We start from the raw sequence: 17,305 nt of genomic DNA, 5'->3' as shown, positions 1-17,305 counted from the left end.
TTAAATACCTCTCGTTGTGGGCACTTTCCTATAGTATTGGGGCTGTTTGTCTCTCTGATTCAGACTTTGAGATCCTTTAGAGCTATGTTCAATTTCATATCTTCAGCACCTAGAGCACTGACTTTCAGTAAGTGTTTGAATGAATGAATAACGTAAGTTGGGGAGTAAAAAAAAAAAAACAAGACAAAAACGTAACTCCTCCCTGCCTCCCGCCACTAACAAAGCAAAACAAACAAAACTTTTCCTTTTCACTAAGGCCGGTAAATTCCTTGCCATCTCGTCAGTCACTAATTTCAGTTCCTTCTCAAACCACGTGCTGCTTCTAAATTCTCTGACTCAATTATGGTGTCACAGTTTAGTCAAATAGAACATTGACCTTGAATTCATATTCTTATTTCTTTTCTGGTTCCTCCTATACAGACATTTTCCAAGTTTCATCAAGTTTTTCTTTTCTTTTCTTTTTTTTTTTACAACTCTATTGGATTATAATTGCTTTACAATGTTGTGTTAGTTTCTGCTGTGCAACAAAGTGAATCAGCTATATGTATACATATATCCCCATATCCCCGCCCTCTTGAGCCTCCCTCCCACCCTCCCTATCCCACCCCTCTAGGTGGACACAAAGCACCGAGCTGATCTCCCTGTGCTATGCAGCTGCTTCCCACTAGCTATCTATTTTATATTTGGTAGTGTATATATGTCAGTGCTACTCTCTCACTTCGTCCCAGCTTGTCCTTCCTCCTCCCCATGTCCTCAAGTCCATTCTCTACGTCTGCGTCTTTATTCCTGCCCTGACACTAGGTTCATCAGTACCGTTTTTTTAGATTCTATGTATATGTGTTAGCATACGGTATTCAACTTTTCCTTTGAACCGTTTCGCATCACCATCCGTCCCTTCAAGGCCACCTCTTCAACTCCCTTTATTGACTCACATCATGTTGATGACAGCAGATTCCAGGCTAGTTTCTACGATGTCACGGAGTCTGCCGTTCCACTCTCTCGGATGTAACATATTCAAAATTGTATCCCTTATTCCAGTGGTTCTCAGACCTGGTGCTTTTAGGAAACACACTCAGATTCGCTTGAGAAATATCCAAGCCTCAACCTGTTGAATCAGAATATCTGAGGGCTTAGCATGTGTACTGTTTAAAAGCTCCGCAGGGGATTCTGATGTGCCAGTAAGGTTGAGCCTCTCTCGTACAAGAATTTATGGTGAGTTCTGGCCGTTCCAGCTGTGTTGACAGTTCTTCTCCCTGTATTTCAAGGCCCTTCATAAACCTGTCTACCTTTATGTCTCATGATTCCTTAGCCCGCCTTTGATACTGTTAGGCTCAGCATTCCATCCTACAATGGCACCAGCTCATTTTAACACGTCTGGTATTCTCTTATGATGTTCCCTTATTGACGTGATTTTCTTAGAGTGGAACCTTAGCCATAAATCTCATCAATTTCATGATGAGTTTACTTATGGTTTTAGTCTTCACTGGTCTTCTTTAATTCATAGGCAACCACTTATCATCAGTATTCTAGGATTTAATCTTTGGATATATACTCCCATAAAGTTCCCTTCATACATTTAGTTTTGTAATCCTCAGGGTCTGTATCTAATGTTAACAGGAACACTGGATAATTCCAGAACATCGTTTATCCAGAGCCACTTTATGTCATAAGAGCTACCACGTAATGAGCATCTATCCAATGTGCTTTACATTCTTTATCTCAGTTAGAGTTTCACTAAACTGACACATAGATGGGGTTATCCTAGTTTTATAAATGAGAGAAGTGAAAGTCGACAAAGTTGGATAACTTGACCAATATTACAAAACTTAGAAATAACTAAATCCATGTCAGTGTGTGATCTGAGAAACCTTTCTCTATACTCTGTGATGTCTTGCTCTTCAGTTTAGAGTGGGAAGTTTATTTTTATGTTATTCTTTTAGTGCACAGATAATCCAGTGATAAAGTGCTACTGAATACTTTTTCACTTTAATTAAAAATAACTTTGAAATTGTGCTTACCTTTTAGGCATCGGGCTGTCAATCTCTTTCTTCAGGGATATGAAAAATCTTGGATTGAGACAGAAGAACATTACTTTGAAGATAAACTGATAGAAGATTTAGCGGTACATTTTTAATGGGGTTAGAAGATGAAAGAAAGTCTGGGCTTGGTGGAATAACATTGGTGTGAGCCATTTATCTTATAACATTGAAGAGAAAACATCATTGCAGTGTATGGGCCTTAGGAAACTTTATTCTCGATTGTTATTGCATGCAGTGTTTAGGGAAAAATTCACTCTTCTTATTTCAAAGAGATCTCATCAGCATCCAGCAATTCAGAATTTAACTAAACTTTGACTCTATTATTCTTTTAAATTCTTCCTCAAAGCAACTTCAGACACCTCAGAACCAGGATATTACTATAAAAGCTGAACCATAAAGAATTATTCACCAAAACTAAGTTAAAGGTTGACAAAAGCCAATGAAAAGTAGCTGGTTGTTAAACATATACAGGGCAGAGAATGATAGATTGGGTACAGGAAGAGCAGGAAGTCATGGTAAATATAGTATAAATGGCAAGTAGAATTTTTCAGTCCAACCATGCTGATAAGGAGGCTTTGTTACTGAGAGTGCTTCACTCAGGGGAGCCATTGTCTTAATTTTTTATGAGCTGTGGACCTATTTAAAAATCTGACCAAGAACCATCTTAGGAAAATTTATAAGCATACAGTCCTGCAGAATTTTGCACACTAGTTAGAGGCTTTATGATTCCCAAGTTAAAGACCTCTTGTCTAAAAGTTTTGTTTCGTTTTGTATAACTCACAAATTATCAGGGAACATAAAGGATAAACTAATCCAGTTCATAAAACCTTAACCCTGATTACCCCCTTATATTTTAAATGAATTTCATTTGTCTTTAAAATCAAAACCTGTAGAATATTAGAATATTCAACCTTGTAGAAATTTACACAGTACCTGCAACATTAAGCCTTCAATCCAAGAAAGAACATCATTTATGTAGAGAGAATATCAGTCTGAATAGGTAATTCTTATAGAGATATAAAATTCATTAAATCATTCAACAAATGGGATTAATTAATTCTACAGTCAGTAAAAATGCTTCATAATTTTCCTCATGGTACATGTTCTATCCAATAGAATGAAATTAATTTTTTTAAGTTTTAAAAGTAACTGAAAATGAGAAAAAATAATGTGTAAGTGGTTCAGACATTAACTCATTCAGCATTCTTTGCCTTTCTCTGTCTATGTAGGCAACAAAAATGTTTCATTTGATAATCAGTTTGCCTTGCTACATGAACTCCATTTTTATACTTGGAGTGATGTAGCATCATTTTATTGCAATTCTTTGTAAATTGAGCCCTCCCTAAAGCTGAAATCCATGTAGCAGATACACTTTTCAGTTAGTTATGAATCTGCTTATAAGAATAGCATTCAGAATTTTTAAATGATGTAAGTCATCCTTGCCCATAGTGCTTTTTGGTCCCATTATTAAATAGCTTTTTTGTTTTTTTAAAGCTGCATACTTTTGCGTCGGTAATATGACACACACACACACACACACACACACACACGTGCATACACGTGCAGGTACAATGCATATAACACAGGCACACTCACGCACCACAATAGGAAGAGAAAGACTTTTCTTTTTATTTGTTGTTCCGAGCCTTCATAGTGCTCCTGGGGCTGGGTGAACATTTCACCTAAATGTGAAATTTTATCAATTTGACTTTTGTATAGAAACCTGGAGCAGAACCTCCGGAAGAAGATGAAGGCACTAAGCGGGTTGATCCTCTCCACCAGCTGATCCTTCTGTTTAGTCGAACGGCTTTAACGGAGAAATGGTATGGTTGGGAGGGTTCACACGAGACATAGGAAGAACAGATAGAAACCCATGTCCGAGTGTTCTGTCCGTCACGTGTTCATGTCTCAATTTCATCTTGCTCTTGGGAGGAGAGAGAAGTGTTCAAAGATAGGACCAGTCTGGCATACACCACGAACCAACGCTCACACAACTTCAGGCTTTAATAGCTACCTGTCAAATATTTACTTAGCTCTCATTTTTCTTAACAACATTGTAATTAGCTGGTTGACTTGATTCTGAATCTTCTTATAAAATGCTTTTTCTGTTGATCACAAACAGGCTTTGGAAAATAAAAGAGCCCAAAGCAAATTTCAGTACCAAAAATGTTTGGAGACCCCTGGTGACCCCAAATTTCCTGGATAGATTCTGTCTCCATTCAGCAGTAAGTCTTAGGAAACTTGAGGAGGTGGGTGAGCCATCCGGTCAGTGGAAGGTTTCTTTGAGATCTATTTTATGGGCATTCTCCATTTTTCTTGGTTCCTACAGTCTTGGTCATATGAATTCACTGAAACCACAAAGGGCAAACCTCTATGGAGTTAAATAAGAAATGCACTCATAAGCCCAGTAATCAAAATGTGCTCAGTATCTGCTCATTACAGGGGCACCGCATAGGCTGATTCTGTAGATGAGCCATGGTGGAGGTTCTAAAACCTTTACCTGCTTCCCTGCCATGGGAGAGAAAGCCTACTTTGTCCCAGGCCTCCCTCATCCTCTGCAGAGAATTTAATTATCAGTCCATATCCACATGAGTCTTAAAGAGTTCATCTGACCTCTCTGCATGTCGTAATAATGTACATTTCTCCCTCTTAGCTAACGTGATCCATCCTTCTCTCACGATTTCTCTCTCTTTCTCTTATTATTTCCTAACTAACAAAATCATCTCATCCCTAAGCATAGGGCAGCTCCCTGTCTGGCATTGTCAGGTAATGAGGTATTTCTCATAAGTGGATTTTTCTGATGGCTATAAGTTTAAAACTGCTAAAATAACTTTGCAAAACGTCAGGTATTTTTTTTTTTTTTTTCGTCAGGTATTTTTTGATGGAAGCCTTTCTTCAATGAATTAGTGGTTTCCATAATTTTTCAAAAGAGGATAGTAAACAGATTTTAACCTATCTTAATTTTTAAGATTCATTATGACCATCATATTTTTAAACTACGTAGTAGCATAATCATTGGGTGAGTCTTTCCAACAAATGTCAAATATCACTTCTGCTGTCAAAAGCCCTGACATCATGTAAATTTGCTTGGTTCAACTTTTGTAGTTTTAAGAGAATATTAATGTTATTACATTTGTGTGTAAATCAATAGATCATTTATTTTGTGAGACTTGAAGGTCTCTTCCGTAAGGTAAGATGGAGCCACTGTTTAGGAAGTCTAAGATCTTTGCTCTCTGATTCTACAATATTTCTGAATAATTGCTTTGCCTAAGTTTTGTGTTTGTTTCTTTTTAAAAAGACATACTTGTTGAAAAATAAAAGTTATTTTATACAGTGATGGTGATTTTGCATGTAACTAACCTTCTACTTAAAAACTGATTTTTTTCTTGTTTTTCATAGCAAACTGGAGGAAGATTTTTTATATATGGCTTATGCAGATATTATGGCAAAGGTAAATAAATGTCTTGATGTTAATGGCAAAATATAAGAATCTGTGTGTTTCTAGATTAAAATAAAATATCATTAAATTTTAGAAAACTACAGGGCATTAATCGCAACTTTCCACTTGTTGCCTGAATATCTGTTCTAACGTTGTTGACAGGTAATCATTGTTTCTTCCTTTAACATTTTATTTATGGAGAGCTCACTAATTTTCCAAACATTCATTCATTCAACAAATATTCACTCGACATCATATTGGAGATAATGTGGTGAATCAGAAAGTAACACACACACCCTGCCTTCTTGGAGTTTATCATCTGATGGAGGAGACAAAATTTGAACAAATGATTACAAAAAAACTCTGACAAGTTTAATGGTAGAGAAACAATTAGGAGTAGTGGGAGTAGTTTATATAGCATTAGTCTGAGTTTCAAGGAAGTCCTTGACTGTTGAATGATGAACTGACCATGCAAAAATAGTAATAGCTAGTATTTACTGGGTGCTTATTTCGTTTAATCTCATAACCTGAGAATGAATGAGGGGAAGAGGAGTCAGGTTTCTCTGAGGCTTCTGACTTGGGCAGCTGGGTAGATGGCAGAACCATATTCTAAGGTGGGGAGCACCAGAATCATTGCAGGCCTAGAGTGAAGAGGAAAGATGGCAAATTAAATTTTGGACATGTTAGTTAAAAATACCTGTGAGACAGCTAAGTGGAGATGTCCAACATGCAATAAGATAGCCACGTCTGACATTCCATATCTCACAGAAGGCTTAAATTTACAGCTTTGGGGGGATTTCCCTGGTGGCACAGTGGCTAAGAATCCGCCTGCCAGTGCAGGGGACATGGGTTCGATCCCTGGTCCAGGAAGATCCCACATGCCGTGGAGCAACTAAGCCCGTGCACCACCACTACTGAGCCTGCACTCTAGCCCTGCGAGCCACAACTACTGAGCCCGCGTGCCACAACTACTGAAGCCCGCCTGCCTAGAGCCCGAGCTCCACAGAAAGAGAAGCCACCACAATGAGAAGCCCGCACACCGCAACGAAGAGTAGCCCCCGCTCGCCGCAAGTAGAGAAAGCCTGCACACAGCAACAAAGACCCAACGCGGCCAAAAATAAAATAAATAAAATAAATAAATTTATTTAAAAAATTTTTAAAATAAAATAAAATTACAGTTTTGGGAATTGTCAGCATTAGAAGGTAAGTGAAGCCATAGTAGTAGATGATCTTGCCCAGGCAGAGAAGGAAGCATGAGAAGAACAGGAGGCTAGGACCAAGCCTCTAAAGACACGGATGCTTAAGAGATGGTTAGAAAAAAAGGAGCTCCCCCGCCCCCCAAAAAAAAAAAAATAGGAGAGAATCTTAAGTGTGAGCATATATAGTAACTGTTGGAGTGTGTGGTCAACAAAATCTTATTCTGCTGAGGGATTGAACAAGGTAAGGATTGAAAATTCTCCAGGATTTATTACATGGACATCATGTGACCATGGAGAGAACAGTTGCAGAGAATTGTGAGATGGAGCGCTGGTGGTCCAAGTGTGTATTGTGGGGAAGTGAGTAGAGATTCATGTGTGAGTAGATGCGGCATAGACATCTCTTTACAGAGAAGGCGGAGAAGGAGGAGAAAGGTAGAGGGTGATAAATATCTATATAGAATTGTGAGGTTGAAGGGGGATTATTTTTACCTGTTTGCCTCTTTTTTTTTTTTTTTTTTACTTTTTCAAAATAGATTTGGACATGCTTCTGTTCTGGTGGGAAGGACCCAAAAGAATAGACAAGGGAATAATTTGTGGAGTGAGGCTTTGAGTAGGTGGGAGCAGGGCAGCAGGACAGGTTACAGAGCATAAGAGAAAAGTCGTGGCTTTCCAGCTTTCTTTTAAACCGTAACCCACGGTCAGAAATACATTTACCAAGTGTATTTATAGAAATAAAAACAGATACCTTGAAAGAAAATCATCATGAAATTATACTTGTACTATGAGCAGTGCAGTCTGATATTTTCTATTCTATTTAAATAAAAAAGTTGTTTGAGATCATGATTCACTAAATAGATTTCATGTCCAGTTAATGGGTTGAAATCCACAGTTTAAAAAACATGAAAACAACCTAAATGTCCATCGACAGATAAATGGTTAAAGAATATGAATTCTATATATATGCAATGGAAAACTCCTCAGCCATAAAAAAGAATGAAATAAGGCCATTTGTAGCAACATGGATGGACCTAGAAATTATCATACTAAGTGAAGTAAGTCAGAAAGAGAGAAATACCAACTTATCTACAAAACAAACATAGACAACAGACTTGTGGTTGCCAAGGGGGTGGGAGGGGATGGATTTGGAGGTTGGGATTAGAAGATGCAAACTATTATATGTATGTATACCTGATTCACTTTGCTGTACACCAGAAAGTAACACAACATTGTAAATCAACTATACTTCAATAAAATAAATATTAAAAAAATACTAGGTTAAAAGATTAAAGAGGAAGGATATTTCCTTCTGAGAAAATTGGGACTGAGTATTGACTGGAAACTAAAATAGAATTCCCAGGCAGTGTGGAAAGCCTGATTGATGTCGTTTTTTATGAATTTGGACAGTACCAGTCTTCTGGTTGTGTGGCTTTCCTCTAGCAGTTCCCAGAACCACATGCAGATTCAGAGAAGGCAGGAGGTTAGATTTGTCAAGGGTAAGGATTTTTGCCAGACTGTTGTCGAAGGACAGGGGATCACAGGGGTTTTGTATATCGCTATGACAGTGGCTGAGGCATTGGATCTTGGATTCTAACTAGGATAAATAAGGAAGTGAGGAAAGAAGGAGCTGATAAGTAAGGAGATTGTAAAGGAGTCCGTGGACTGTTGTCCTCGCAGTTGAAGAAGCAGTGAGCAAGTGGGCTCAAAAGGGAGAAGCTCCTGTTTTGAGAGTAGGAGATTCCTTATGGTTCAAGTTCTTCCTTGTGACTGGAGCAGAATCAGCCTCTGCATTTGTCCTGGTTGTATCCTGAAGTTTAATCTCTTTTGATAAGTGATCACATATTTGATGATGCTTTTTCTCACGATTTTCCCTTCATAATTAAATAACCTTGTTCCTTTTATTGTTTAATGTATGCCAGGAATGCTAAGCTTTCATTACTCAGTTCATTCTTCTCTCAATCATTTATCAAGATGAGCCCCCCCAGAAATTACTTGAACACAGTGTGCTGGCTGTGAGTTCAGCTGTGTAGTGCACGTTGGGACTTTATCCTCGCTTATTCTGCCTTGGAATTCTATATATTTACAATAAATTGTAAGAATTCACTGGTTTTTTGGCAGCCAGGTTACATTTTTGTCACATGTAGAGCTTGCACATTCACCTAAATTCCATGTCATTTATGAATTTCTTTTGAGGTTTACCTCACATACCTGTATTTTGGCAGTTGATATACTCTTTAGTTAAGTGTAAGTCATCATTTCTCTAATTAGAGTTAGACTATTATCCAAGGCCAAAAATTTTTTTTTAATAAATAAATTAATTAATTTATTTAATTTTTTTTTGGCTTTGTTGGGTCTTCGTTGCTGTGCACAGGCTTTCTCTCTAGTTGTGGCGAGTGGGGGCTACTCTTCGTTGCGGTACGCGGGCTTCTCATTGTGGTGGCTTCTCTTGTTGTGGAGCTCGTGCTCTAGGCGCGTGGGCTTCAGTAATTGTGGCACACGGCCTCGTTTGTTGTGGCTCCCGGGCTCTAGAGCGCGGGCTCAGTAGTTGTGGCGCATGGGCTTAGTTGCTCCACGGCATGTGGGATCTTCCCGGACCAGGGATCAAACCCATGTCCCCTGAACTGGCAGGTGGATCCTTAACCACTGCGCCACCAGGGAAGTCCCAAGGCCAAAATACTTTTAAAGTTCATTTCTCTCATCCAGTGTTAAATATTTCTTTCCATTTATGTTAACCACAAACCCGTAAGTGTGCTTTCCCTGTGTTTATCTAAGTTGCTAGTTTTGATGATTGATACCAAACTTTTTAGTAAGTAGTTTTTGGAGGCTGCCTTTCTTCACTTTGACAGTCAGCATCCCAGGAGTCTAAAACTTTCTCTTGGCCTTCATGGTTTCTCAGAGTTTACCAGTGGTCATTTTACATTCACATATGATTATTTTTGCCTTGAATCTTGACACTTGAACTCTGTTCAAGAGACTTATGTCTTCCTTCTCCATTTGCAGGACTTTTTGAAGGCAACATTTACATATTAGTTGGTTTTTGTTTTCAGTTTTCATTGTTTTTTTAACCATAGGAGCCCAGAATTGGGTTAATCAGAACTCTGGATTCATGATACACCCTCATGATTGGTCCATTACATTATTGGCTCCTTTTATTCAAAGTAGTTACTTAGTAGTTTCTAATAATGTAGTAACTGCTCATAAACTCACCACTCACAAGAAAAGCTAAGATCTTGATAATAACCCTACCTGTAATCATACAGTCCTCTCCATTAACCCATACCCTGCCTCCCCACACAAGGAAATCATCCTCCTGTAGCCCATGTTCAGGATAACCTTGCTTTCCTTTTATATAGTGTTCATTAGTTATATGAATTTATTAATACATATTTTACATATATACATGTGTGTTACATATATAATTACATATTTTTGAGATTTTAGTTGTTTTAACTTTTAAAAGGGCAGTATGCTATATGTAATCTTCTGGTACTTACTTGTTTTACTTATTATTGTTTTCTAAGATTCATCTATACTTTTGTGTGTGCTGGAGATCATTTGATTTGATTATTATATTCCATTGTGCAACTACACCATAGCTTATCCATTTACTATTTTGTTGGTAGCCTTTTGTGTTGAATCTATGTTTTTGCTGATGTGAAAAAAGGGCTTGAAATGCCTATTCTTAGTCATGTCCAGAAGTCAAGGGTCATAGGATATATGAATGTTCAACTTAAGGAGAAGATGCCAAACTGTTTTCCAAAGTCATTGCATTAAATTACATTCCTCCCTGCAATGTTTAAGAGAGATTCTGATGATCCACATCTTCTCCAGTATTTGATATTTTATGTTTTATTAACTTTTGTCAACCAGGTGGGTGTAATATAGCATTTCATTGGGGTCTTAATGTTCATTTCTCTTGCCTAGGTAACTTTCATATTTAAAAATCACTTCTCTTTGGCGGTTAAGTCTGAAGCAAACGGCTGATGAGTAGTGCTGCCTTTTCTCTCTATTATTATTATTACAGTTTCTGCTGTAAATCATGTACTTTCTGTTCCTTGTTCTCCTTGCTTTGTGTTTGGCTGTATGTTAAAAAATCATTTTACATCTTCGTATTTTTCGAGCCACATTTTATTTTAAACCTTAGGTTCATTTTTTTCCTGCTATCTTTCCAACCCCTTCCTTACATCATATATATCTCCTCTTTTGAACATCTTAGAGAATTTCCAGTGCATCCACGTTGGTTTGCTGTTGCCCCTTCCTTTTGTCCTCATCGTGGTCACTCATGCTTGATTCTCAGAATATCTCTGTATTACTCATCATCCCTTCTGGACTGTCTGAAGCTGTTCTGTTCTAAGGGAATGGTTTTACCAATTTAAATAAGATAACCATATGGAAGTATCTAGAATGATACTGTCATAAATTAAACACTCAATAATGTTTTCACTCTTTTGAGTTTCTGGCTAAGGAAAACGTTTCCTCTTCTTTCTCCTATAACTTATTGAAAGGTACACATTAAGTTATACCTAGTGTTTCGTTCTTTGCTGGTTAAAATTATAAAATGCCAGGATCACTTTCTTATGAGATTTCTCTTTTCTGTCTCACCCAAAACTTAGTTTTAAATCCATCCTGAAAGTTTCTTTTTGCTTCCTCTGTCTTCTGAGGAGTGATGCAGTCAGAAAGGCAACTGAAGAATGTATGCCATACACTTGTTTTGCAGAATGAAATTTCCAGTGGATAGTGGCGAGGTGAAGTGCCTCATTTACTGCTTTATGAATTCTCATTGCCAGTTTTGAGTTTTGATCCAGATATCTGAATGTCTGAAGTATCCTCTGTTTTGGTCTTCTCTAATTTCTTTCTTCTAAATTCTCTATTTCATGCTTTTGCCCCTTTATGAATGGGGTTTATTCACTTTTTTCCTTCCTGGAGTACGATATCACTCTTCCTTGCCTAGAATTGATCATTTTGATCCAGAAAGTTAAGTCCTGTGTTGCAGGACCATCTAATAGAACCTACTGTTTACTTAGCATGATCATACATATTGCGTGGATGCAGTTTGCTATTGAAAAACGTTGTGTCCTATGCCTGTAAATCCCTCTGTTTCTGTTCAGTACATTAAAAAGTGCTACACTACCAAACGTAAAATAGATAGCTAGTGGGAAGCAGCCGCATAGCACAGGGAGATCAGCTCGGTGGTTTGTGACCACCTAGAGGGGTGGGATAGGGAGGGTGGGAGGGAGGGAGACGCAAGAGGGAAGAGATATGGGAACATATGTATATGTATAACTGATTCACTTTGTTATAAAGCAGAAACTAATACACCATTGTAAAGCAATTATACTCCAATAAAGATGTTAAAAAAAAAAAAGTGCTAGACATCCGCTTATAGTTTTCTTGTGGTCCCAGCATGCCCCATGGCAATCAGGACAAGTTTAAAGTGGTTTATGGGTTTATTGAATTTTGTCAGATAGGTCTCCAAATAGATTCAGGTTTAATAGGTTTTTTTAAAATCAAAATTTTAACTTTATTAGAAGAGAATCTCACTAAATTTTCTTAGGAAATTTTTTAAAAACAGTTTAAGGTATTTTGTTTCAAAATAATTATTTGTAAAAAATATCTGTCAGAGACTTCCCTGGCAGTCCAGTGGTTAAGACTCTGCACTTCCACTGCAGGGGGCACGGGTTTGATCCGTGGTCAGGGAACTAAGATTCCACATGCCACGCGGCCAAAAAAATGTGTGTATATATATATATCTATATCTGTCAGCTAGAGCTCTAAATTCCTTTACATAAAAGCAAACATCATATGAATTTTATAGCTTAAAAGCATATCATTATAACTCAAAATACCAACTTTTCTAAATGTATTCTTCAACTCAAACCTTGTTCCTCCCCAGTATTTCTGAAGGTAATGAAATTTATATAGGAGATGATGTGTTTCAGAAAATGTGTAACTTTATATTCTTAAGAGACATTTTGTATTAGTATTCTAATTTGATTAGATAGTGATCATGCTTGTTACTTGATAAAATCCCTATGTTTCACTCCTCATTTATAATGCATGTGAAGGAAGCATTATGTAGGTAAAGGAGCAGCTCAGCCAAAATTCCTCTGCATTCAACATTATACGTACAATATTTATGGAGGGTTACAGATTTGCCTTCCAGATATGTTTTGCTAAACTTCTCATGCGTATTTATTTTCAAAATCCTGATTAACTGTTGACACGGGAGTCAAGGTGACATTAGCATATAGGCAAAAAGTTCCTGCACTCTGAATGAATAATTAACATCTTGGATTTTGTGGTGAAACATACTATTCAGCAACTTTTCCATGTAGTGAAATTGTCACAGGTCTGTGTCCCCTTATTTTCTCCTTTGCAAACCATGTCCACATTCTCATGAAATGGAAAGGGCGATGCTCATTACATGTTTGTTGAATGAATGAAAGAATGTAACAAACCTTTTAGCATTTATCATTGAGTCTGGTGGAAGGATCACATTTTGTACCCTGGCTCCCATTTCTCCTTCACGTCTGTACTCAAAGTATTGTGAATCATTGAGTTAAAAGTATTTTTCTGATTTGTAAGTTATATTTAACCACTTCTTCCATGAGCTTCATGGATACACTGAGTGTTTACCAACCATAAAAAAATCCTTAGAAGGGTTGCAGTAATCTAACTTGGAAGAGCTTTAGGTTCTTCCTAGCACAGGTATTGGCTGACGACCTGCTTCCTTTGGTCAACACGATACTCCTAGTACCAAACCATGATAATAATAGCAATTGAGATTTATTGAAAGCTTATTGTTTTTCAGGTACTTGTTCCTAAGTGGCAAACAATTTCCATATATTAATTCATGTGATCCTCTCAGGAACCTGGTTACTTTTTTTATTATTTCCATTTTAAATATGAGGAAGCGGAGACCCAGAGAGGTAAAGGAACTTGCCCTAGACTAAACAGCTCATAAATGGCAGCATCAGGATTTGAACCAGGCACTCTGTATCCTCAGGCCATGTTCCTAACCACCAAACAGCTCTGCTTCCTTAGCAAGCAAAATTTTCAGCTGTGGGAATTAGATAAGAATACATGCACAGCTCCTTTACCATTTCTGGGAAAATAACTCAAAATAATGAAATTGTCTGTTTTATCATTTTTCTGTGAAAGAATAATCTTGGTAGCAGTTGGAATTTTACTTTCCTCCTTTAGACCAAATACAGTAAAAAATGAACTTAACAACAACAAAAAAAAGATGACAAGATTCATTTTAAGTAATGGACGCTGCTTTCTTTTAATTTTGAATTCATAGTTGTTAAATGTATCTGTATTAACACATTGTAATGGAAGCATAAAAAAGGAGAAAACAATGATCCTTGTGTTTAAGGCTTGTAACTTGATTTGAACAAGGAAAATGCATGAATTAAGTAGTATGTGTAGTATGATACAGACCTCATAAATATCTCCATGATATATATAAAATTGGTAATTTAGTATTTTAATTTTGTATATGCACAGTATAGTTTTCTTTTAGGCCACAGATGCATTGATCATGTCATCTAAGCTTATTATATATAATGTATATATTTAAACAATATTGATGATAAACTAACACAAATGATTCAGTGTTCTGTGCTAAATTCTTTTATGTTTTCTGCCTCAACATATTCTTATCCTGTTGACCTTTTCAAAATTTTTTTTTACATATATCAGAGTTGTCATGACGAGGAAGACGATGATGGGGAAGAGGAAGTGAAGAGTTTTGAAGTAAGATGAATCTTTCTATAGTTGTTTTTTGTCTACGTTGAAACATTGTTTCATAGCTTCTAACTGACATTTATGTTTCTTGCTTCATGGCTTATTGCAGCTTATTGTGTCGAGGAACTGCATGTCAGAAGCTGGATGGACAAATCTGAGTCCTAACATTTGCTGAAGTTAAGACCAAGGAACATAGACTAGTTAAAGAATCCAATAAAACCCATATGTTCAGAATGAGTGTTCCTGAGAGCCCTCAGAGATGAGGTTGCTTTAAATTGTTCTCATCTCAGTCAATGATGTGATCTGAAATTTCCAACAGACGTGGCAGAAAAATATTTATGGAAGAGCAACATGACATCAAGTTTCTAATTAAACCCTTGGTTTGATGTTTGTTTTCTGAATCGAAGAAGTCTTAAAGATTTAGCCTTTTTTGACTTCTGCCCAATTAGGTCACTCATTCCCTGTACATATGTAGATGGTGGCACACAATGCAGTTTGCTTGCATGAGGCAGGATTGCATATATTCCTAGGGCTGTGTTCTATTTTATGATTATTTCCTCAAACCTCAGATTTTACATTTCCGTATAATTCGAAATACTGCTCAATATTCATTAGCCAAAGGGAAAGTAAATATTATTTTCCCCCTTTGCTTAGGCTGTACTTTTGCTTCTTATAAGAAAGACCAGCTGTTGCTAACTACCCTCTCCTTATTTATTGGTTCTTTTTTTTTTTTTTTTTTTGCAATTTTCCAAAAGAAATTAAATGGAAGGAAATGGATTAGACCTTTTTTTTTTTTTTTGCTGCTATGAATTGACATGTCTGCTTTGAGCTAGAAGTCTGGAAATATATTAGTAGCCAGCTGTAAGTCTTTAATTAAAGTGGACGCACAAAAAAAGTGTAGGTGAGGAGTAGATACTGAGTAAGTGCCCCTTTCAGGAACAATGGGATGTGAGCATCTCTGCAGCATTGCATTGAAGTCATTGTGTAAAAAAAATCCCCAAACTTAATTTGAGAATGACCCATGACTATTGCTGGCTGAGAGAAATGCCTTAAGATTAATTTCCTGGATGACACTATAATCTTTTCTAATGTATGTGTATTTCTAGTCTCAAATCCATCTTCATTGATAAGAAACCGAGCTAAAGTAGAATGAGCTGTGAGCAGCAGATAATACTATTTTTCTGAAGTGCACACCGTTTATGGTCTGTCGGTTGTCTTCCGAGCAATTGTTTATTGCTATTTTGCTTCTTGTCCTCGTCCTTCCTTAAGGTCACAGGATCCCAGCGCAGCAAGGTAAAACTATATATATGTGTGTATTTGTCTGGGTCTGAGTTTCAGTTTCTTGTGACATTTACCTTTGTTAGACCCAACATCTTGGATTCTTTTGTAAAAAAAAAAAAAAAGTCTTGCAATCTTTCTACCAAGTTTGTAGCTCCAATGCAGTCTGTCTCTTCAGTAGCCCTTCCTTGACACAGGTTTTATTCTTCTTGCAATTTAAATGCCTCATAATTTGAAATTTTATCCTCTGTGTTGACTTTGAGCTGTGGACTCTGCTGAGATGAAAGAGTCCACCCTTTCGGTGATGAAATTCTAGCTGGTGACTTTTCAGTGCAATATTTCATGCCTCATCCCTCTTGAGGGTTTTTATACCAGTCTTATTACTAGAAAAGAGATGTGATATATGGCATTGCTGGTGGGATTGGAAATAATCTTCTTTTCCATTGTGCTAGTAATACCTTCAGCTGGTAATTGGAGAGGATATTCCATGATTTCAGTGTAAATTTAGCATTTCCTTATAGGGAAGAACTAGATGACTCTTTCTGTCTCTGAATCTTCTGAAGAGCTAAGTACCTGAAAAATTTGCTAAGAGAAAACATTTTGGTCTAAAATCACAAAAATTCTCCTTTCATATGAACCCTGTTAAGCTTACATTTTATTTTCATGAGACTATTTAGTCGGAAAATCGATCATAAACATCCCAGGAAAAAAATACCTATAATGACTTTAGTTAAAGAAAAGAGAGAAAACTTTTCTGTTTGTAAGTGTAAAGTGTTCTTTTTTGCCTTCTATTTTAAAAAGTGAAATATTTTCTGTTAAGATGAATTTAGAATGTCATAAAGAATCTACTTAGAAGGAACAAATTATATGTTTTTAACTCACTATTTGGAGGACTATATTGTTCTCATATTTTAAACTTTGAGTTCATGCAGATGTTATCAGGTTTAGCTCTAATCAGATGGATATAATTTAATGGCATATAATAGGCATAACACTTAATTATAGATTATGGGTTTAAATCAGTAGGTATAATGGACGTGATCCTAATTTGCTGGATTTTTATAGTTTTATCACTAATGATCTCAGATAGAATTCCTGTGACTTGTTGAGGGTTGAAAACATAAAGGGACTTCTAACATCCACCAAGATTTGTTTCACGATAGCACTGAAATTCATGCCCAAGAGTATTGATTTAGATGGAATGGGGGCAGGTAAGGAAGGCCAGGATGAGAAAGTATTGCTTGTTAAGAAAACCATTTTACTTTGAAAGAGGAGTGCAGTTTCAGGGAGATCTAAAAGCAAATAAAATTTGGTAAATAGGATCACATTTGGTGACATTACAAAGGTTCCCTATTCAGAAAAGAAGTCCGGGAGTAACTAATAGTGGAATCTTAGCCTGTACAGTGTAGGTTTCAGGTCATACTGAGAACAAGAAATCAGGAGACGTATGGCGCCCCGCCTGGGAGAATGGGCTACGTGCCTTGGATTTAGGATGGTGGGAGAGAAGTTCACATAATGGTGAAGCCTGGTAATTAATCCCCCAAAAAAGGAGGTAGAGACCACCAGGTGTGACTGTCCCAGAATGAGACAGGATTTTAGAGTTG

At 37.0% G+C, this 17,305-nt stretch overlaps 1 protein-coding gene across 1 annotated transcript in view; it reads left to right on the top strand.

Moving 5' to 3' along the window:
- RYR2 (ryanodine receptor 2) overlaps positions 1-17,305 on the top strand; it is a 740,642-nt gene that overhangs the window by 638,052 nt on the left and 85,285 nt on the right. Inside the window, 5 exon segments of the mRNA XM_036828245.1 lie at positions 2,026-2,122; positions 3,759-3,862; positions 5,439-5,490; positions 14,379-14,432; positions 15,693-15,716. Coding sequence (XP_036684140.1) covers positions 2,026-2,122; positions 3,759-3,862; positions 5,439-5,490; positions 14,379-14,432; positions 15,693-15,716 — 331 coding nt within the window.

The sequence above is a fragment of the Balaenoptera musculus genome, chromosome 16 (genome assembly GCF_009873245.2).
Source record: "Balaenoptera musculus isolate JJ_BM4_2016_0621 chromosome 16, mBalMus1.pri.v3, whole genome shotgun sequence".
In the NCBI taxonomy this organism is placed as follows: Eukaryota; Metazoa; Chordata; class Mammalia; order Artiodactyla; family Balaenopteridae; genus Balaenoptera; species Balaenoptera musculus.
Note: the sequence above shows the minus strand (reverse complement) of the source record. Positions and strands in the feature narration are given on the sequence as shown.